This window comes from Rhinoderma darwinii, chromosome 1 (genome assembly GCF_050947455.1).
Source record: "Rhinoderma darwinii isolate aRhiDar2 chromosome 1, aRhiDar2.hap1, whole genome shotgun sequence".
Lineage (NCBI taxonomy): Eukaryota > Metazoa > Chordata > Amphibia > Anura > Rhinodermatidae > Rhinoderma > Rhinoderma darwinii.
Genome location: NC_134687.1, coordinates 222,693,860 through 222,712,761, shown reverse-complemented (window position 1 = coordinate 222,712,761; position 18,902 = coordinate 222,693,860). Strand labels below are relative to the sequence as shown.

General features: G+C 43.2%; 1 protein-coding gene across 1 annotated transcript in view; it reads right to left on the bottom strand.

Moving 5' to 3' along the window:
* Positions 1–6,432: 6,432 nt before the first annotated feature.
* Positions 6,433–18,902, bottom strand: part of GSR (glutathione-disulfide reductase) — a 28,237-nt gene continuing 15,767 nt past the window's right edge. Inside the window, exons 7-13 of the mRNA XM_075861846.1 lie at positions 14,607–14,706; positions 14,018–14,104; positions 11,812–11,970; positions 11,317–11,428; positions 8,985–9,116; positions 7,091–7,224; positions 6,433–6,840 (exon numbers count right to left, since the gene is read on the bottom strand). Coding sequence (XP_075717961.1) covers positions 6,691–6,840; positions 7,091–7,224; positions 8,985–9,116; positions 11,317–11,428; positions 11,812–11,970; positions 14,018–14,104; positions 14,607–14,706 — 874 coding nt within the window. The 3' untranslated portion in view covers positions 6,433–6,690. The remainder of the gene's footprint in view (positions 6,841–7,090; positions 7,225–8,984; positions 9,117–11,316; positions 11,429–11,811; positions 11,971–14,017; positions 14,105–14,606; positions 14,707–18,902) is intronic.

Genomic DNA, 18,902 nt, shown 5'->3' with positions numbered 1-18,902 from the left:
ACCCCAAGCTTCAATGCACTGTGAGTTCTGACACCATTCTATCATAGCCAGCATTAACTTTTCAGCAACATGTGCTACAGTAGCTTTTCTGTGGGCTCATACTAGAGAGGCTAGCCTTTATGCGCAACAATGAGACTTAGGCGCCCATGACCCTGTTGCCGGTTCACTTTTTGCTCCTCCTTAGACCACTTTTGGTAGGTACTAACTACTGCAAACTGGGAACACCCCACAATACCTGCCATTTTGAAGATGCTCTGACCCAGTCCTTTAACCATCACAATTTGGACCTTCTCATAGTCGTTCAGATCCTTACACTTGCCCATTTTTCCTGTTTCCAACACATGTACTTTAAGAACTGACTGGCCACTTGCTGCCTAATATATTCCGCCCCTTGACAGGCACCATTGTCACGAGATAATCAAGGTTATTCACTTTACCGGTCAGTGGTTTTAATGTTATGGCTGAATGTTGTATGTTACTATTTATGAGCTTCTAAGTGCCTTGCAGGAGTTACACCATTAAGGTTGCATTAATATAGTGTCATAGACAGGACAAAAAAAAAAGATAAAGCTGTGATAAAGCAAGTTTTTACCATTTCAAGCATTGCCATGCTGATCATTTTAAATGGATACATATATTAGAAATCATGTTTGTTTCACAGGTGATGATGCGTATCCATTAACTGAGTGGCTATTGACTCCTGTTAAAGACCCCAAAACGAAAGCAGAAAAACAGTACAATACTGCACACAAAGTCGCTCATTCAGTTATTGAACGCACTTTTGGGTCATTAAAAAGTCGCTTCCGATGTCTTGATCGATCTGGGGGTGTACTACAGTATTCTCCAGAAAAAGGAGCACAGATTATCCTGGCATGCTGCATTCTGCATAACTTGGCTGTCAGTCGAAAATTGGATGTTGCTATTGTTGATGATCTGGAAGCGCCACCTCCTGTGCCACCGGTATCAAAAGATGAGAACACACAAGCTGGAAAACAGACCAGAACTAAAGTGATCAACAGATACTTTACATGTAAGTTTACATGAATATATAGTTATTACATAAGCAGACTAAGCATTGTGCACAGGGTAGCAGGACAATTTGAGGCCAGCACATCGAATCTCCTGATTTACCCATAGCAAATATGATGTGGCACAGAAGGGGGGTTTGGTTATTGGGTATAAACTTATTTGAGATTACTAATATGAGAAATATTCACAAATAGTATCTATGTAAATATAGCGCCACACATAAATTTCATTTATATGGCAAATCTATCCAGTTATCATACGGCAGTCGAGGCTGTACATTGCATAAATAGTCTGTGAAAGCTGCATGGCAACCCTGGTGGTTATTTGTTTGTTGCACAGCTTTTCTTGGAACCGAAAAATCTAAACAGTAGTATAAATGTGCTTGACAAGTAGTTCCCAAACTTGTTTAGGCTAGGATACCCAACGGGCAGCATGTGCCAGACAACCACGGTCATGTTGTCCATGGTGCTGTCACATGTGCAGTCTGCAATTGAACATCTTTGGCAAGTTATGATTCATCTGTATAGACGACAAGTCAACAATGAGCTAAAAACAAGGATGGGCAAAACGTTTTTTTGGATACGTGCCCCATTTCTTTTTAAGGGCCACAACCCAAAAATTCACATGACTCCGAAATTAATTCAGGCTCAAAATTAATTTAGACCTCAGAGCCCAAAAATTAATTCATACTTGACTGCAATGCACTGAGTGTGTTTCCAAATGGTGCTGATGCAGTGCAATCCTGTCGAAATTACCAGAAATCAGTCAGCTGAACCTCAGATATCCTGCCACGGAACCCAGGGATTTCATTTGGAAAATGCTTTGCTAGACTGTGTTCACACTGGTGTTTTTGTCAGGCAGAATAGCGTAGTTTGCTGCATTAAACTACCTAGTAAAAACAGAAGCCATGATGCCACGGTCTACAGAGCTTGAAAAAAAGAGGCAAATTTCATGGATTTGTGGAATTTAAAAAAAGAAATCCGAGAATACAGTGTACCTATAGATCCTAGACTCCAGTGTATTTATGAGAAGAGCGTTCCCCCCCTCAGCAAAGATTAAGGGCTGGCTGCTGTATATGCACATACACAGCAGCCCATCAATTACTGTGCGGATGGCGGGAGGAGTGCTCCCCTCTTCAATACACCGGACTCTGGTTCTATGTGGCCACTGTGATCACTCATATATGTTATTGTTACATTTGGGATGAGAGCGGATCTGTCCCTGTAATATACTGCCCTTACATACCATGATACCTCCACATTAAGTACAACTACAAAAATTGTATAGAGAAGGAATAGAAAGTATTTGTAAAGGATCTGCCAGGCACAGCTTCTGTGTCTACGCCCATAGATAATCAGTCTGCACCTGCTTCTATGTCTGTGAGACTGACTCCATCTTCCACAACTCAGGATGGCAGGCTTAGGAGTGGGAGAGCCTATCACAGCCAGGCCAGACGGAGCTAGCTCCCGCCCTCTGTCTATTTATACCTGCCTTTCCTGTTCCTCCTTTGCTTGTGATTCTTCTCGTTTGGTTTCCTGGCCCTGCTGCAGCTTCTGAACTATTTGACCCTGCTTCATTCTGACCCTGGCTTACTGACTACTCTCCTGCTCTGCGTTTGGTACCTCGTACACTCCTGGTTTGACTCGGCTTGTTCACTACTCTCCTGCTCAGCGTTTGGTACCTCGTACACTCCTGGTTTGACTCGGCTCGTTCACCACTCTTGTTGCTCACGGTGTTGCCGTGGGCAACTGCCCCATTTCCCTTAGCTTTGTGTACCCTTGTCTGTTTGTCTGTTGTGCACTTACTGAGCGTAGCGACCGTCGCCCAGTTGTACCCCGTCGCCTAGGGCGGGTCGTTGCAAGTAGGCAGGGACTGAGTGGCGGGTAGATTAGGACTCACTTGTCTGTTTCCCTACCCCCATCATTACAGTATTACTAAACAGCAGTAAGTTATATACAATTTGTAAACTCACAACTGGACATCCACTCTTTAATATAGTAGGGGTATGTCTATTTTTATATAATTTCTACAATACAGAAATAAATGCAATTATCAAATAAAAGCTAAATATAACCGTAAAGTGTAAATCAAAGTGATCCAACTGTATGCTAAAACATTTTACATTTTTTTCCCCAGGAAATTTGGATGTGGCGATATCCCCCTTAATAATTTTCTGCAGTCCACGGACCTATTACGTCATGTATTTTGACTTTACAATCTTGCATAGCTCTGTATATCTTACAACATATTCGTTTAGATCTATAGAAAACAGCGGCATCACTCACTTGCGCTTCCTTAACATCTACCAAAATAGATTATTTTGCATTGCACAATCTGGACAAAAATTGTATTTAAATATTTTAGTTATTTAGAAGAAAAAACTATTTTAGACATTATTTAGCCGCTCGCCGGTTCTAGTGCTGGTTTCCGCTTTGTTTCATATTGCATATACCAATCTTAACTAGAGCACTTGTCTTCCTGAAGCTTGACCGAAGAAATTGCTTGTATCTGTGTGATACATTTCACCCCAGGCTTTGTAGAGCCTATATTAAACATGTTATCATTGTCATAAATGAACCGTCAAACAGACGCACAGTTGATCTTTTGCTATCTGGTTCAAATTGTATTATCGAAATGATAGCGTTTAGCTGGACATGCACTAATGTTTCGCTTCTTATATATGTATTTCCAATTCTCCTTTGCACATGCTGAATTTCTGTATGCCGATGCACAGGTCTGTTCTTACAAGACAATTGTCTGCCACTCCTGTCCTCACTTGTAGTTTGTATAATGAGTACCAATACAATGTTCTAGTAATGTCAAGTAGCCCTCAGTGTATGCTCATGTCTGTACCAAATACAGACCATCAACACTTGTACATGAAAGTTTTCTCAAAAAAAATATGATTGCCTCTTTCTGATGATAAATGCTCAAAGCAGCACTCCGGGAAAATGTTTTATCTGTATCTATGGTTTGTAACGTCCTCCCGGAAAAAGGTTGTGCAGGTAAACCTCTTACAAGGCTATTTATTGCAGAATTGTGACCTCCGTTCCAAGCCGCCGTTAGGTGAAGTAACTCTCATTCTGACTGTCTGAATCCTACAGTATATGTATGCTCATTCTCTCTATCCATTCCTATGAGGTACCAAATTTGAGCTCATGTCTCAGTGGGGCCATATTCCCAGTACATAGTACTACCTCTCCCTGTAAACGATCAGTACTAACATTATTTACAGGGAAGGTAGTTCTATCTGCACCTACATCATTAACAGGGAGAAACAGTATTATCTCTACTAATATTATTTACGGGAAAGGTAGTTCTATCTGCACCTACATCATTTACAGGAAGAGACAGTACTATCAGTACTTACATCATTTACAGGGAGAGTCTGTATCATCTCTACTAATATTATTTGGTAGTTCTATCTGTACCTACATCATTTACAGGAAGAGGCAGTACTATCAGTAATTACATTATTTACAGTACAAGACAGAAAGCAGCACTATTTGGGCTTATATCATTGGAAGGAAAAAGGATCTACTGCTCACTTTAACAGAGATGGTGGTCACCCGGTTGCTACATGGGCAATTACTGTGCAATGGGGCCCAGCCATTGTAAGGGCACATCATTTTATGAGATTCAAACATTTAGGAAAAACCTTGAATTGTGGCCACAGTACCAAATTAGAAAACACTTTCTAATATATCTTCAATAACTATGTGAGTGGTACTGCCCTCTTTAAATTGTTACACGCCTTCCTTGTTATGTCTCACCTTGTGTGTGGTGAGAGTGAGCGTCCTTTGTGGTCTCCATTCCCCCTTTGTGAAATTTTGCAGAAACTGCGTAAAGAACAGTTGTGCTTGAGCTCCTTTGGCAAATTGTGATTGTAGCAGTCTCAGGCATGCCTACCCCTGTGTTGTACCTATTTGTGTAAGTTTCAAGAAGTTAGTCAAGACTCCATTAACAAGATCTGTGGTGTGCCATCTGTTAAATGTAACCCCCCTTTACATGTTCTTGTTCAGCACCGTGGCTGTGCATGTACTGCTGACAGTCCAATGTAATATCACATCATATGACCGCCAGAGCAGAATCACCGGCCAGATGCACTAATGCATCTGAAATAATCAAATGAAACAACCTTGCACATTGTCAGATCCTGCAGGCATGTGTTAGGCTTGGTCACACTAGTGTTATGTTTTTCGTTATAACCCTGAACCATGAGAATTATGCTGGATCCGTTATACTTTAGTTATTTGAAGTATAGCCCAACAGACTACTCTAATCTGGCTGTCAAAAAGGAATGTAAACCTGACAGAATGAACCCAAACAGTAGCGTAAGAATAGCTGTACTCCCTTCCATCTGCTCCGGTTCTACGGTCTGTAGGTTGGCAAGAAGCGGAGTTGTTGATGTTTGGGTGGCGTAGCAGAACTCTGACATTTTCAGTGGAAGTGTAAGGCTGGATTCACACGAGCATGTTCGGTCCGTAATGCACGGAACGTATTTCGGCCTTAAGTCCTGGACTGAACACACTGCAGGGAGTCGGGCTCCTAGCATCATAGTTATGTACGATGCTAGGAGTCCCTGCCTCGCTGCGGGACAACGGTCCCGTACTGTAATCATGTTTTCAGTACGGGACAGTAGTTCCACAGAGAGGCAGGGACTCCTAGCGTCGTACATAACTATGATGCTAGGAGCCCGGCTCCCTGCACTGTGTTCGGTCCGGGACTTGCGGCCGAAATACGTTCCGTCCTTTAAGGACCGAACATGTGAATCAAGCCTTAAAAGAGGTTTTCCAGTCCTAAGAAATTGATGGCCTATCTTAAGGGCAGGCCATCAACATCTCATTGGTCGGGGTCTGACTCATGCCCCCCGCTGATCAGCTGTTTTGAAGGGTCCGTGGCGCTTGAACGAGCGCCGCTTCCCTTTAATTACGACTGCAGCCCCTTAAAAACAGCTGATCGGCAGGGGTGCCGAGAGTCGGACCCCAACCGATGAGATATCGATTGCCTATCCTGAGGATAGGCAATCAATTTCTTAGGACTGAAAAACCCCTTTAATGCACTGTTGGATAAGAAGGAGTGTATCGATGGGCAATGTTAAATGTGCACTACCACACCCCACTATGAAACATCTAACAGTCAACAATGCTTTAGCTAACAGTAATATCTCAACAATACCTTTGAAGAGCTTAAAACACATATTCTGCAGCTCATCCACCCTTTACCTTGCCCCGATGTTTATGGTTCATTAGTATTGGCCCTCGTAAGTCAGATGCTGTGGCTGATAAACCAGATTTTCGACAGACATAACTACCACAAACCGCTATTGCGATATCTATATTATGTACTCTAATGTCGAATACTCCACTTACAAAACACGGATATAAAACATCAACTATAAATATTAGCAGAATTTATTTTTTCCCATCATGAACACGGTTGATATTTGTTTAAATCCAATACTACAGTACTTCAAAAAGTTTATTAAAGGGCACCTCAAAAATATATCTTAGAGTTCGTCCGATCAGCTTAAGATGACTAGGACAGAGAAGCAAGAAACAGGTTTATAAAGAAGGATGGAGTGCGTGTGTGGAATCCGTGCGCAGTAGACATAAATAATGCTCTAGTAATCACTACTCTTGTTCAAGGCACGAGGCAACTTCAACGTAGTGTGACCAGTTCCTCTGAAGAAGTTGGGTGAATGGCAACTGTGTTATCAAAGTCTTTTTTGGTAGCTCCCATTTTGATGGCGACAGCAAATCCTTGCAACATCTCATCACATCCGAGTCCTTGCATGTGCAGTCCTACCACCTGAGACAAAAAGCAGAATGTAAAGCTTTCAAATAAAGCAGAGCAAAAGTATTTATATTGCTTATATAGCGCCAATATATTCCGCAGCGCTGTACATATGCCAAAACTAAACTTGGCTGCTGCTGTGATAGCCCAATGCTGGGGATGGTAACAAACGTGGAAGTGCAGTCTATCGTGATACCTAGAACTAATTTCCTTCAGAAGGACTTTCCAGACAATTAAGAAGGGGTCAAAGAAGCTCCAATCTCACCTTTTCCTCCTTGTCCACGCAGACCAGCTTCATAACACATTTTGTTTTCCTTCTAGTTATGGCATGATACATTGGTGAAAAAGAAGTTGTATAAATCTTGACATTCTCCCTACCCTTGGCATTTACTGCTTCCTCTAACAAAGACAAATAAGAAAAGATATTGCACAATAAGCACATATATACTTGAGAGATGACGTGATTAATCTACATATTAGACACACAGATACTACGATCCTACTTCTGGACAGTATCCATGGTATTGAACATTGAAATCCTTAAAGAGGTCCTGTCACTTCTCCTTAAATGTCTGTTTTAGGAAAAACTTGTATTTCCAATAAAATAACAATTCCGGAGCATCTTTTCTTAGAACTCTACGTTGTACCGTTCCTCTGTTATTCCTCCTAGAAATATATGAATAAATTGACAACTGGGTGTTACCATTCCCCATGTCAAAGGGTTGTGTCCCTGCACAGTCTGAGACTGTCAGAACTGATTGGATAGTGTCAGTCTGTGTAGTGACACACCCCAACTGGTATGGGGCCGTTTACATATGCCCGGCGTCCGCTTCAGTTTACCTCCGGCGTGTTGAAGAAAAGCCGGAGGCAAACTGATGCTAGAACAGATCCCATAGCTTTCTATGGGATCTGTTCTGGCACAGGGGACATCAGTTGTATCGCCATACAACGCTCGACCTCCCTGGGACCCGGATCCCAAAAAGTTACCTGTAGCGTTTTTAGTTCCGGCTCCCATGGAGGTCCGGCGCCGTATCCTATCTATTTTAATTGTGCCCGGATGAACGGCGGTTGCTGCCGCATCCACCTTCCGGCAGCACCCGGCGGTAAGGTGGATGTGAGCTAGGAGCGGAAACCCCGGTCATAGCATTGCCAGGGATTCCACTCCAGGCGTAGACCCGGATGACTACCCTCCCACCCGTCCCGGATTCAGCGGGACAGTCCCGGATTCTGGGCGGTGTCCCGCTGCTCCGTGCAGCCGGGGGTATGTCCTGCTGTAAACTGTGTTTGCGTCTACAGGACGCAGACACAGTTGAACTTAATACTGAAGGAGGGAACTATCAGGCAGGGAGCTTCTCCGCTCGCCGATAATTCCCCGCTGTGCTCAGGGAAGCCCTTGACATCATTGTTGGTGGGGTCCCGACACCGATCAGCTGTTCCAGCTGGCTTTGGGCACCAGATGTTATGCAGTGGTTGGTGCCGGAAGCAGATGGCTCCAGTCATAGCTCCAGTTATAGCGGCTCTGCTGCAGTACTGCAGCTTTGCTCCTATTCAAGTGAAGAGCTGCAGTAACCCAGCACGGCCACTAGACAGTGTACGGAGTCATCTGCTTCCGGCACCGAGCACTGCATAACACCCGGTGCCTGGAGGGAAGATTATCACAGACGGAAAATCTGATGGATTTTTTTTCTGAGCCTCCAACGCAAATGTGAGTGGAGCCAAAATTATAATCTTTGACGTATTTATAGAAACATAAAAAAATAGAAGCTAAACAAATACTATTTGATTTGTAAATGTAGGGCCTTCCATTTGTTCAACTTTTGGTTTGTTCAAGCCTGCATTTTAAGGGTGGATTCACACGTGGCAGATTTTGTTACAGAAATTGCAAATCAGTTCTATTCATCTGAATGGGGTTGTTTCTGCAGCAAACACATGGATTTCTACAAGTTCCATTTAGATAAATGAGACTGATCTGCAATGTCACGTGTGAATCCACCCTAAAGCTCCTTTTCTTTTTAAAACAGTTACTCTGCTCAAATATTTCGAATCCTCAGTAAATCTTAAACATATATGAAGATGCCAAATATTGCATGGCTTGAGAATAGTCATATTATAAAATAGACTTTACTTAAACAAGTTTCTTCGCCTATGCAACTTCTCACCTTCTGTAAGTCCTACAGTTCCTATTGGTGGATGGCTGAAGACCACTGTTGGAATGTTATTATAGTCAAGCTTGGAATCCTCCTGCCCTTCAAACAATCGGTAGGCCAATCGTCTTCCTGCTGCTATGGCAACTACAGTACAGAATATAAACATGTGTACCATTTTTGGGTACATATAATTTTTTTATTAACTTTTAACTTTTTTGGGGGGGATTATAAAAAAAAACCTGAAATTCCGCCATTGTTCTATGCGTTTTTAAATTGACGCCGTTCACTGTGCGACGTAAATAACATGTTACCTTTATTCTATGGGTCGGTACGATTACGCCGATACCACATATGTAGAGGTTTTTTATGTTTTACGACTTTTGCACAATAAAAACACTTTTGAACTAAAATTATTTGTTTTTGCATCGTTGCTTTCCAAGAGGCGTAACTTTTTTATTTTTCCATCAATGTAGTGATTTTTTGGGCTTGTTTTCTGCGGGACGAGACGTAGTTTTGATTGATACTGTTTTGGGGTGCATGGCACTTATTGATTCATTTTTATTATGACTTTTTGGGGGGGCAATGGCAAAAAATTGCAATTTCGCCATTGTTTTTTGCGTTTTTTTTTACGGTGTTCACCTTGCGGTTTAAATTACATATTAACTTTATTAATGGAGTCATTACGGTCGCGGCGATACCATATATGTGTACTTTTATTTATTTTTTACACTTTTACTAAAGAAAACCACTTTTTATGGAAAAAAATTGATTTATTTTTTTTACTGTAATTTTTATTATTAATCTTTATTTCACATTTATTCTTTATTTCACTAGTCCCACTAGGGGACTTTACTGTGCGATCTTCAGATCGCTGCTATAATGCTCTGGTATACTTCGTATACCAGAGCATTATTGCCTGTCAGTGTAAATCTGACAGGCAATCTGTTAGGACGTGCCTCCGGTGTGTCCTAACAGGCATATGTCCAGGGCAGACCTGGGGGCTTTTATCAAGCCCCCGGCTGCCATGACAACCCATCGGAGACCCGCGATTGCATTTGCGGGCTGCCGATGGGTGACAGAGGGAGCTCACTCCCTCTGTAAACAAAGTCAAATGCCGCGGTCGCTATTGACGGCGGCATTTAACGGGTTAAACGCCCGCGATCTAAGTAAACTTCGATCGCGGGCGTTGGAGCAGGAGCTCAGCTGTCAGACAGCTGAGCCCCGGCTCCAGCCTGCACCGGAGACCCGTGCAGGACTTAGACTAGGCTCACGTGAAAAAGCGTCAGCCTAGCCTAAGGCCCCTTAGTGACTCACGTGAAAAGGCGTATTGGTGGTCACTAAGGGGTTAAAGGGGTTGTCTGAGATTTAATGACTTTGTGTTAATGCATGTAATTTATAAATGTAAATACATTTGTAAGATACTTACATTTTCCAAAGTGGCCCCGTTTCCAGATCCTGCCGTGGGGAACTTGACGGATGATGTCACTGTCTGCACTGGCTCCGGCCCCTGTGTTGATCTTCAATTATTTTCCGGGTATACGACACGTCACTTGTGACGTGCCGCGTATGGGCTGTTCTGCTGCACAGCACGTAATGTGCATGCGCGGTCCCTGCTGTTCTCGCGTTCCCTGCTGTTCTCGAGATAACAGTCGGGGCCGTGCATACGCATTACAACAGAACTAGCCGATATACACCACGTCACAAGTGACGTTTCGTATACCCGGAAAATAATTGAAGATCAACACAGCGGCCAGAGAGTGACGTCACCCGTCAAGTACCCCACGGCAGGATCTGGAAACGGGGCCACTTTGGAAAATGTAAGTAGGTTACAAATGTATTTATATTTATAATTTACAAGCATTAACACATAGTCATTTTATCCCGGACAACCCCTGTAACACTACCTAATTAGTGACAGACCACTGAAATCACTCTGACACTTCTTTATGCTGCCCTCAGACAGTTCCGCATAGATAAATGACAGATTCTCTCTAAGGGGTTAACATATATACATAGATTACAAAAATTGTATGTAACATATTGTATCATAGGAAAAACATGGGAACCTCTGTCATGAGACAGTGGCACTTCAGATACAAGCACCTATAAAATATATAAGGGTAGTCAGAATAATGGGCACTGTACAGGAGTTCAGGATATTGTAAGCCCCCTCCCCCCCCCCCGATCCTCTGAAACGGACATGCGGATAGCCCTTCTGCAGGAGAGGCCTGTCAGCAGTCGTCTGTATCTAAGCACTTTAAAGGCTTTGCCAATACTTGTTACAGCTTTGCCTTGCTTTTTCTTAGAAATTTAAAAACGTAAATTAAGATTCCTATTGTTTTACCTGGTGTCAAAAGTGCTCTACCGCACACGTCACCTACAGCGTAAATTCCTTTCCGGCTGGTATTCTGAAACTCATCCACCACAATATGGCCTTTCTCATCTAACTCAAGACCCTGAAAAAGTTAAAGCAGATCACAATGATTTGTGTAAAGAAATCTTACCTTTTTGTACTAAAGATAAAGTCAATGCAAAGGATTAATATAAAACGAAAAAAGAAAAAAAAAAAAAAAAAAAGCAGATATGGCAAAATGCTATAAATACCATAGTCCCAAAGAACTAATATAAAAAATTATCTTCATTTGCAGTCTCTAGACCCAATATTCATATTTAATGTATATTTTTATATATCCTCCCACGGATTATAGTTGTATAGTTTAATATGATGGAAGGTATTAGGTTAGAATCGATTTTTTCTATGTTCACTAATTCCAAAAACATAAAAATAAAATACAAATAAGTAAAGATTTTATGATCTACAGGCAGACGCCAACTTTACCAGTTTCTCCAGGTTCAGACCCTCAGTGTTGGGATCTCTTCCAATAGCCCACAGCAAGCAGTCAACGTCCTGGATAGTTCTCACTGTTGGTTTGCGTCCCGGCACAGAGCACTCAACATTGATGTCTAGACCTGTACTTGTCTTGTTAACGGACTTCACCTGTAGTAACAGAACCATCAAATAAACAGTTTGTAGATTTATGGTAACCCATATGGTAAGACCAACAATCTTTATCTTCGGATACTGCCATTTTTTGGAACTAGATTGAGTACCAATATCCAAGTTATTATTATTTTCTTATGTGTTGTTGTGCAGCGATTACTATGTAAACGTTATTTATTAGCAGGGCATGGCCTTGTAGGTCTACCTGTAGACCTATTTGTTCCCTGTCTGCAATGTTCACTTCCTAAGGCACTATTCACATGACAGGGTTTCCCGGCCGTGTGACGGCTGTTCAAAAAACGTGACTACGGTCGTGTGCATGAGGCCTTACCTTTATATTTAGAGAATCATTAGATTAATAATATTTAAAGTGCCAATACCCAGAACAACATGAAAATTGGATTTAGTAAACTTGGGCTGAAATTGGCTCTTCTACTTATGGCTCTGAAAAAAATAAACCCTTATGCCTACATGACTAGGACCTATAGTCTCCTGGCTGCACGGAGGGCTTATACTAAGAGATTATATATATATATATATATATATATAAATAAAAACACACACACACACATACATACACTACATGGACAAAAGTATTGGCACACCTACAGGAGCTTTTATGACATCTTATTCTTAATCCATAGGCGTTATTATGGAGTTCGTTCTCCCGTTTACAGCTAAAACAGTTTCCACTCTTCTGGGGAGGCTTACTACAAGATTTTGGAGTGTCTGTGGGACTTTTTGCCTTTTCATCCAAAAGAGCATTTGTGAGGCCAGACACTTATGTTGGATGAGATGGCCTGGGTGGCAATCTCCATTCTAGTTCATCCCAACGTTGATCAGGGCTTCGTGTGGGCCAGTCAAGTTCTTCCACACTAAAAACTCCCCCAACCATGCCTTTATGGACCTTGCTTTGTGCACTGGGGCACAGTCATGCTGGAGCAGAAAAGGACCTTTCCCAAACTGTTCCCACAAAGTTGAACGAATACAATTGTCCAACATGTCTTAATATACTGAAGTATTAAGATTTCCCTTCACTGGAACCAAGGGCCTAGACCAACCCCTGAAAAACAACCCCATAGCATTATCCCTCCACCACCAAACTTTACAGTTGGCCCAATGCAGTCAGGCAGGTAACGTTCTCCTGGCATTCGCCAAACCCAAATTTTTGCATCAGGCTGTCAGATAGAGAAGGGTGATACATTACTCCACAGAACAGGTTTCCAAGGCTCCAGAGACCAGTGGTGGTGTGCTTTGTACCACTCCATCTGACAATTGGCACTGTGCTTGGTGATGTTAGGCTTGCATGCAGCTGCTCGGCCATGGAAACCCATGCCATGAAGCTCCTGGCACACAGCTTTTGTGCAGATGTTAATGCCAGAGGAGGTTTGGAAATCTACAATTATTGAGTCAGCAGAGCGTTGGCGACTTCTATGTACTTTTTGCGCCTCAACACAAGGCGACCCCGCTCTAACATTACATGATCTGTCACTTCTCAGCTGAGTTGCTGTGCTCCCTAAACGCTTCCGCTCCACAATAATACCACTCACAGTTGATTGTGGAATATCTAGGAGGGAAGTCATTTCACAAACTGACTTGTTACAACGCTGGCATCCTATTACAGGACCACGCTGGAATTCAGTGATCTCTTTAGAACGACCCATTATTTCACAAATGTTTGTAAAGACAGACTGCATGGCTAGGTGCTGGATTTTATACACATGTGGCAATGGGACTGACTGAAATTAAGAGATGTGTCACAAAACTTTTTTGTCCATATATTGTATATGGCAGCCCTTAAATGTGAAAAAATTGTATATACGGCAGCCAAAGGACCAGAAGGATCTGCTGTGTGAAAATAAAGAATGCAACATAAGATTACTTTTTTCAGAAACACACCACTCTTGCCCATGTGCGGTGTCTGGTAATACAGATTATCTCTGTTCACTGGAATCAGACGGAGCTGCAGCGTGGCGCTGTTTCTGGAAAAAGGTAGGCCCTTTTTTTCTATACATAATGGTCACCACAGCTGCGGCGTCTTTACCTCTGCGTATTTCCAGACATCAACACCTGCATTTTCAAGCTCTTCAGTGCAGTTTGCGCTAATCATGGAATCAAATGTCCTCAGCACCTGCAGTGATACATACATTATAAATGACAGAACCGAAACACCTACACCTTAGACTCTCCAAGGTTTAAATTCTGGCCTCATATTACATATTAGTTTTAGTCTTAGAAATAATTCCAAGTTTTAAAAATATCAGAAAAAATTCCTACAGTTCTGAACAGTAAATCTGAATAGTCATGTAGCAATATAGGACCAGACAAAAAGTCATTGCATGACTAAGGCAACCCCTGTGCCATATTGGTAGTCACCCAATCAATATTATTACAAGGTAATGAATAAAGATATTTTTTAGCAACCCAACAGAGGGGGATAACTCAAGTACTTAGAACTAATATACAACAAATATATTTGTATGCATGGGTTGGAAGACATTCATGTCGATTATTAGTGGTCCACATTAGCCGGGATTTATCCTCTTATATATATATATTTATTTATTTATATATTAACTAGCTCATCTTATAATAGGAGGTTACAGAAAAGAATAAAATGAATACATTTATACCTTATCTTGACGAACCAACAATGCGGCTCTTGAACCCAAAGCTGAAAGAATCCCAGCTATCTCTACCGCAATATAACCAGCACCAACAATAACGCTTCGTCTAGAAAAAGTATATAATACACGGCAGTTACTTGTATTGCTAAATGTAGAGGTAAGATACCAAATACTAAGTGTTGAAGTAAAATGTAAATCAGAGACCATTTTAGAATGGTTGGACCGTGTAGGTTCATACCCTATTGACAAGGGCAATGGCAACATACATTTTTTTTTTCAATTCATTCATACGTTTCCAGGAGGAATAACAGGAGCAGCACAGCACAGAGTTCTAATAAAAGATGCTCCAGAATTGTTATTTTATGAGAAATACAAATAATGACTAGAACAGACGTGTCAGGACAGATGGCAGGTCCGATTTAAACGCAATTTTTTTTACTCCCCAAACGTTACAATCACAGGGAAGTCAAGACCTCTGCAGCTGTTTTTAGGATTCTTGCCAAAAATACTACATTTAGCTGTCCATGTGCCACCCTGTAACACAAAAAGAAAATTGGGGGAAATTTATTAGGACTGGTGTTTTATACGCCAGTCTTAATATAACGAAAGCTAAAGTAAAATGCACCCAATTTATTCAGAGGCGTCTGCCTCTGAAAGAAAGTGGAACCTACGCCAGTCATGAGCTGGTGTAGATTTGCGTTATAATTTACGCCAGGTTCTGACGTAAATCTTGGTAAACTTGTCGGACTGTGGGTGGTTCCGCCCCATTAGCTTCACGACGAACAGCGCAAAAAAAGCTATTTCTACCGCAAATTGTGACTTTACTTTTCCCCCCACTGTGTTCACTGGTGAATTTTTTCCCTGTCTAACAAAAGTATGAAATTCTAAGAATCAAAAAGGATCTAGTCAAGAAAATAAATCAAATGGTGACGCACAGTCAGTGGTGTAACTACGGGGCCATCGGCATGAGGGGGCCCGTGCCGCCCGCCGACACAGGGCCCCCCCCATGCCCGTGTGCCGCTAGCAGCTGTTGTGTCTGCTACACCGGTAGCGACACTACGGGGCCCGCGTCGCCCGCCCTCTAACATTTAACCCCCGGTGCTAGCGACAGCCACATTCACTTGTCCTCTGGATGTAGATAAAAATTAATAGCGCCACTGAAACCAGAAGCCGCTACCCCCTCTTGCACTAATTGTACCTGCGTCTATAGCACGCAGGTACAAATACAAGAATTAGCACTAAATGGCCTGCGCCTTACAATGACGCTGATTGGCAGGCCAATCAGCTCCTTTCAACGACGCTAGCAGATTGATGACCTCATCGCGCAGCTTCCGTTGTCAACGGAAGCGGCGCGATGACGTCATCAATCTGATGGGGCAAGTCATTCTGCCCTGACAATCGGTGCCTTTCAACGACGCTAGCGGCGCTTGCGTCGTTCAGCCTCAGCAGACCTGCTCAGAAGAAAGCAGATCTGCATTGCCACCGGACGGCACCAGAACAAGATCATGTGAATATGTAACGTTTTAGTTTTTTTTCCCAATAAAACTGAGTGGCATTATCTACAGGGGAGGGGTCTATATGTGGGGATGTGGAACACTATATACAGAGGGAGCTATATGTAGGGCACTCTCTACAAGTGTGGGCTATATGTGGGACACTATATACAGTGGCGGGCTACCTGTGGGGCACTATCTACAGGGGGACTATATGTAGGGCACGGTCTACAGGGGTGGGCTGTATGTGGGACACTATATACAGTGGGAGCTATATATGAGGCACTATCTACAGAGGTTGGCTATATGTGGGGTACTATCTATAGGGGGAGCTAAATGTAGGGCAGCACGGCGGCTCAGTAGTTAGAACTATTGCCTTACAGCTCTGGAGTCCATATGTGGGCACTATCTACAGGGGGCTGTATGTGGGGCACTATCTACAGGGGCTTCTATGTAGGGCACTATCTACAGAGGCTCTATCGGGGTCACTATCTACAGGGGGCAGTGTGTGTGTGTGGGACACAGTGTATGGCGCTATTATAATTGGAGGTGTAGTGTATGGTGCTATTATATTTAGGGGTGTTGAGAATTTTATCTTCGTTTATAGGTGCAGAAATGTTTCAAAAGTGAGAAGGTGAAGACATCTGAGCAGAAAACTGCAGAAATGGGCTGTGGCCAGAACAAATCATCATACAGGTTTGGACCGGATGGAGAAGAGAAAACTAGAATCTGAGACCTCACCGGTGAGTCACTTAGGGCTTGTCCACATTCAACGGAATTGCTGCAGAAATTCCGTTGTAAGTCAAAGGCTGTCCGCTGCGGCAAAAACGCACCATTTCCTGCGGTTTGTACGGCAGAGATGCTTAAATTGCTGCGTTTTTTCCAATGTTAGGAGATGGAGACATCTCCTCTGAAAAACGCAGCAATTCTGGACACTTTCCGTAGCAGGAATTGACATGCTGCGGTTTGAAAAATACGCACCGCAGGTCAATTTCGTCTCGGAAATTTTACGCAACGTATGGATGAGATTTGTTAAGTCTCATCCACTATGCTGCTACTATATTCTGCTGCGTTTATTCTATCCGAAATTCCGGCCGGAAAAAACACGGCAATTCCTGTGCGTGTGGACTAGCCCTGAAGCTAGATTCACACGGGCGTTGCGCATCTCGGACGTGAAAAATTGCCGTTTTTGACGTCCAAGGTGCATCCGTGCTCTGCGCTGCGGGATGCGATATCACGCATCCCCCATAGACTAGAGTCTATGGAGGGATGCGTTAAAAAATAGGACGTCTTATTTTCTCACAGACAACGGCCGTGTGAACGGCCACATTGAATTATTTAGGTCCGTGTGACGGCCTTTGTTTCAACGGCCGTCACACGGACGTTTAACACGTTCGTGTGAATAAGGCCTTAATGTAAATGTTTATTCTGCCTCTAATCAGTACTGTAGTTGCTGTATGATCTGCAGCGGGATGATGGGTGGTTTGATGAGGATAGGATTTTCTTTTGTGAAACGGCATCTCCCAGCATATCCTTACCATTGTTTGGGCCATGCCGGGAGCTGTAGTTTTACGCCGTACAAACCTATATGCCCGGGGTTGCGCTAAATGAAGCTGTATTTGTTCTGGCGCTGTATATATGTTTCTGGCTGAGTTCTGGAGCCGTATATGTCAGAGCTTGGTTCTGATGCTGTATATAGGATATATTTATAATAACAAAATTGCAGGGCAGATGGAGTTGTTTTAAATTCATTGTATATTTAATGGGAACCTGTCTGGTAGTTTTAACCCCTTTAACCGCCATCATGCGGTAATACATGACCTGACAATATTTCCAAACATTCCATAGTATGTTTTTTTCAGATGCAGCAAAATCTATCAAATCAACTTTTAAAACGGCGCACACTATATGCTAATTACTCATTAAAGGGTGATGGGGCGGTGCCGCTATCCTGAAGAGTCACAAAGTCCTGCCTCCAAACCCACCTTTCCATGTTTGATTGACATCCCCCTGGCTGATACAACTTTCTCGGATGCACCATTGACTTGTACTACTTGGGCACGCACCGTGTAGTGAGGTGTACTGTGCCCGGCTTCATCGCTGCACTGAGGAGTACAAGGCAACGGCGCATCCGCAAAAGTTTGAGGAGGCTGGTAGTGATATAGAACAGCCAGGGGTATGTCGATCAAAATCTGGGGGGGGGGGGGCATTTAAATTTCCGCCTCAGGCAGCAGAAAAGCTAGAATCGGGCCTGAGGCTGCAGCCTATAAGGTGCTGGGAAGACTCCCTGCGCAGGTCGGCGTGATGACGTCACTGCATCAAGCTAGTCTATGCATGTGTCCTGACCGGAGCGTCGTAAGAACGGGGCAAGGTAAGTACAATATATTTTTTTTGGGGGGGGCTGTGTGGCACTATATACAAGGTGGGGGAGTAGGGTGGCACTTCATACAAGGTGGGGGGAGCAGGGTGACACTATATACAAGGCAGGGGGAGCAGGGTGGCACTATATACTATGGGGGGGCTGTGGGGCACCATCTACGAAGGGGGGTGCTGTGTAGCACTATCTACTAAGGGTGGGCTTCATGGCACTGTTATACAAGAGAGAGGGGCTGTGTGGCACTATATACAGGGGGCACTGTATGGCGCTATCTACAAGGGGGAGGTGAGGGGTGCAATCTACAAGTGGGGTGTGACACTCTACAGGGTGGGCTGTATAGTACGGTCTACAGGGGGGCTGTATGGCACAATCTACAGGGGGCACTATCTATAAGTGGGGCTGCGTGTGGCACCTAGGGGGGGGGGGCAGTCT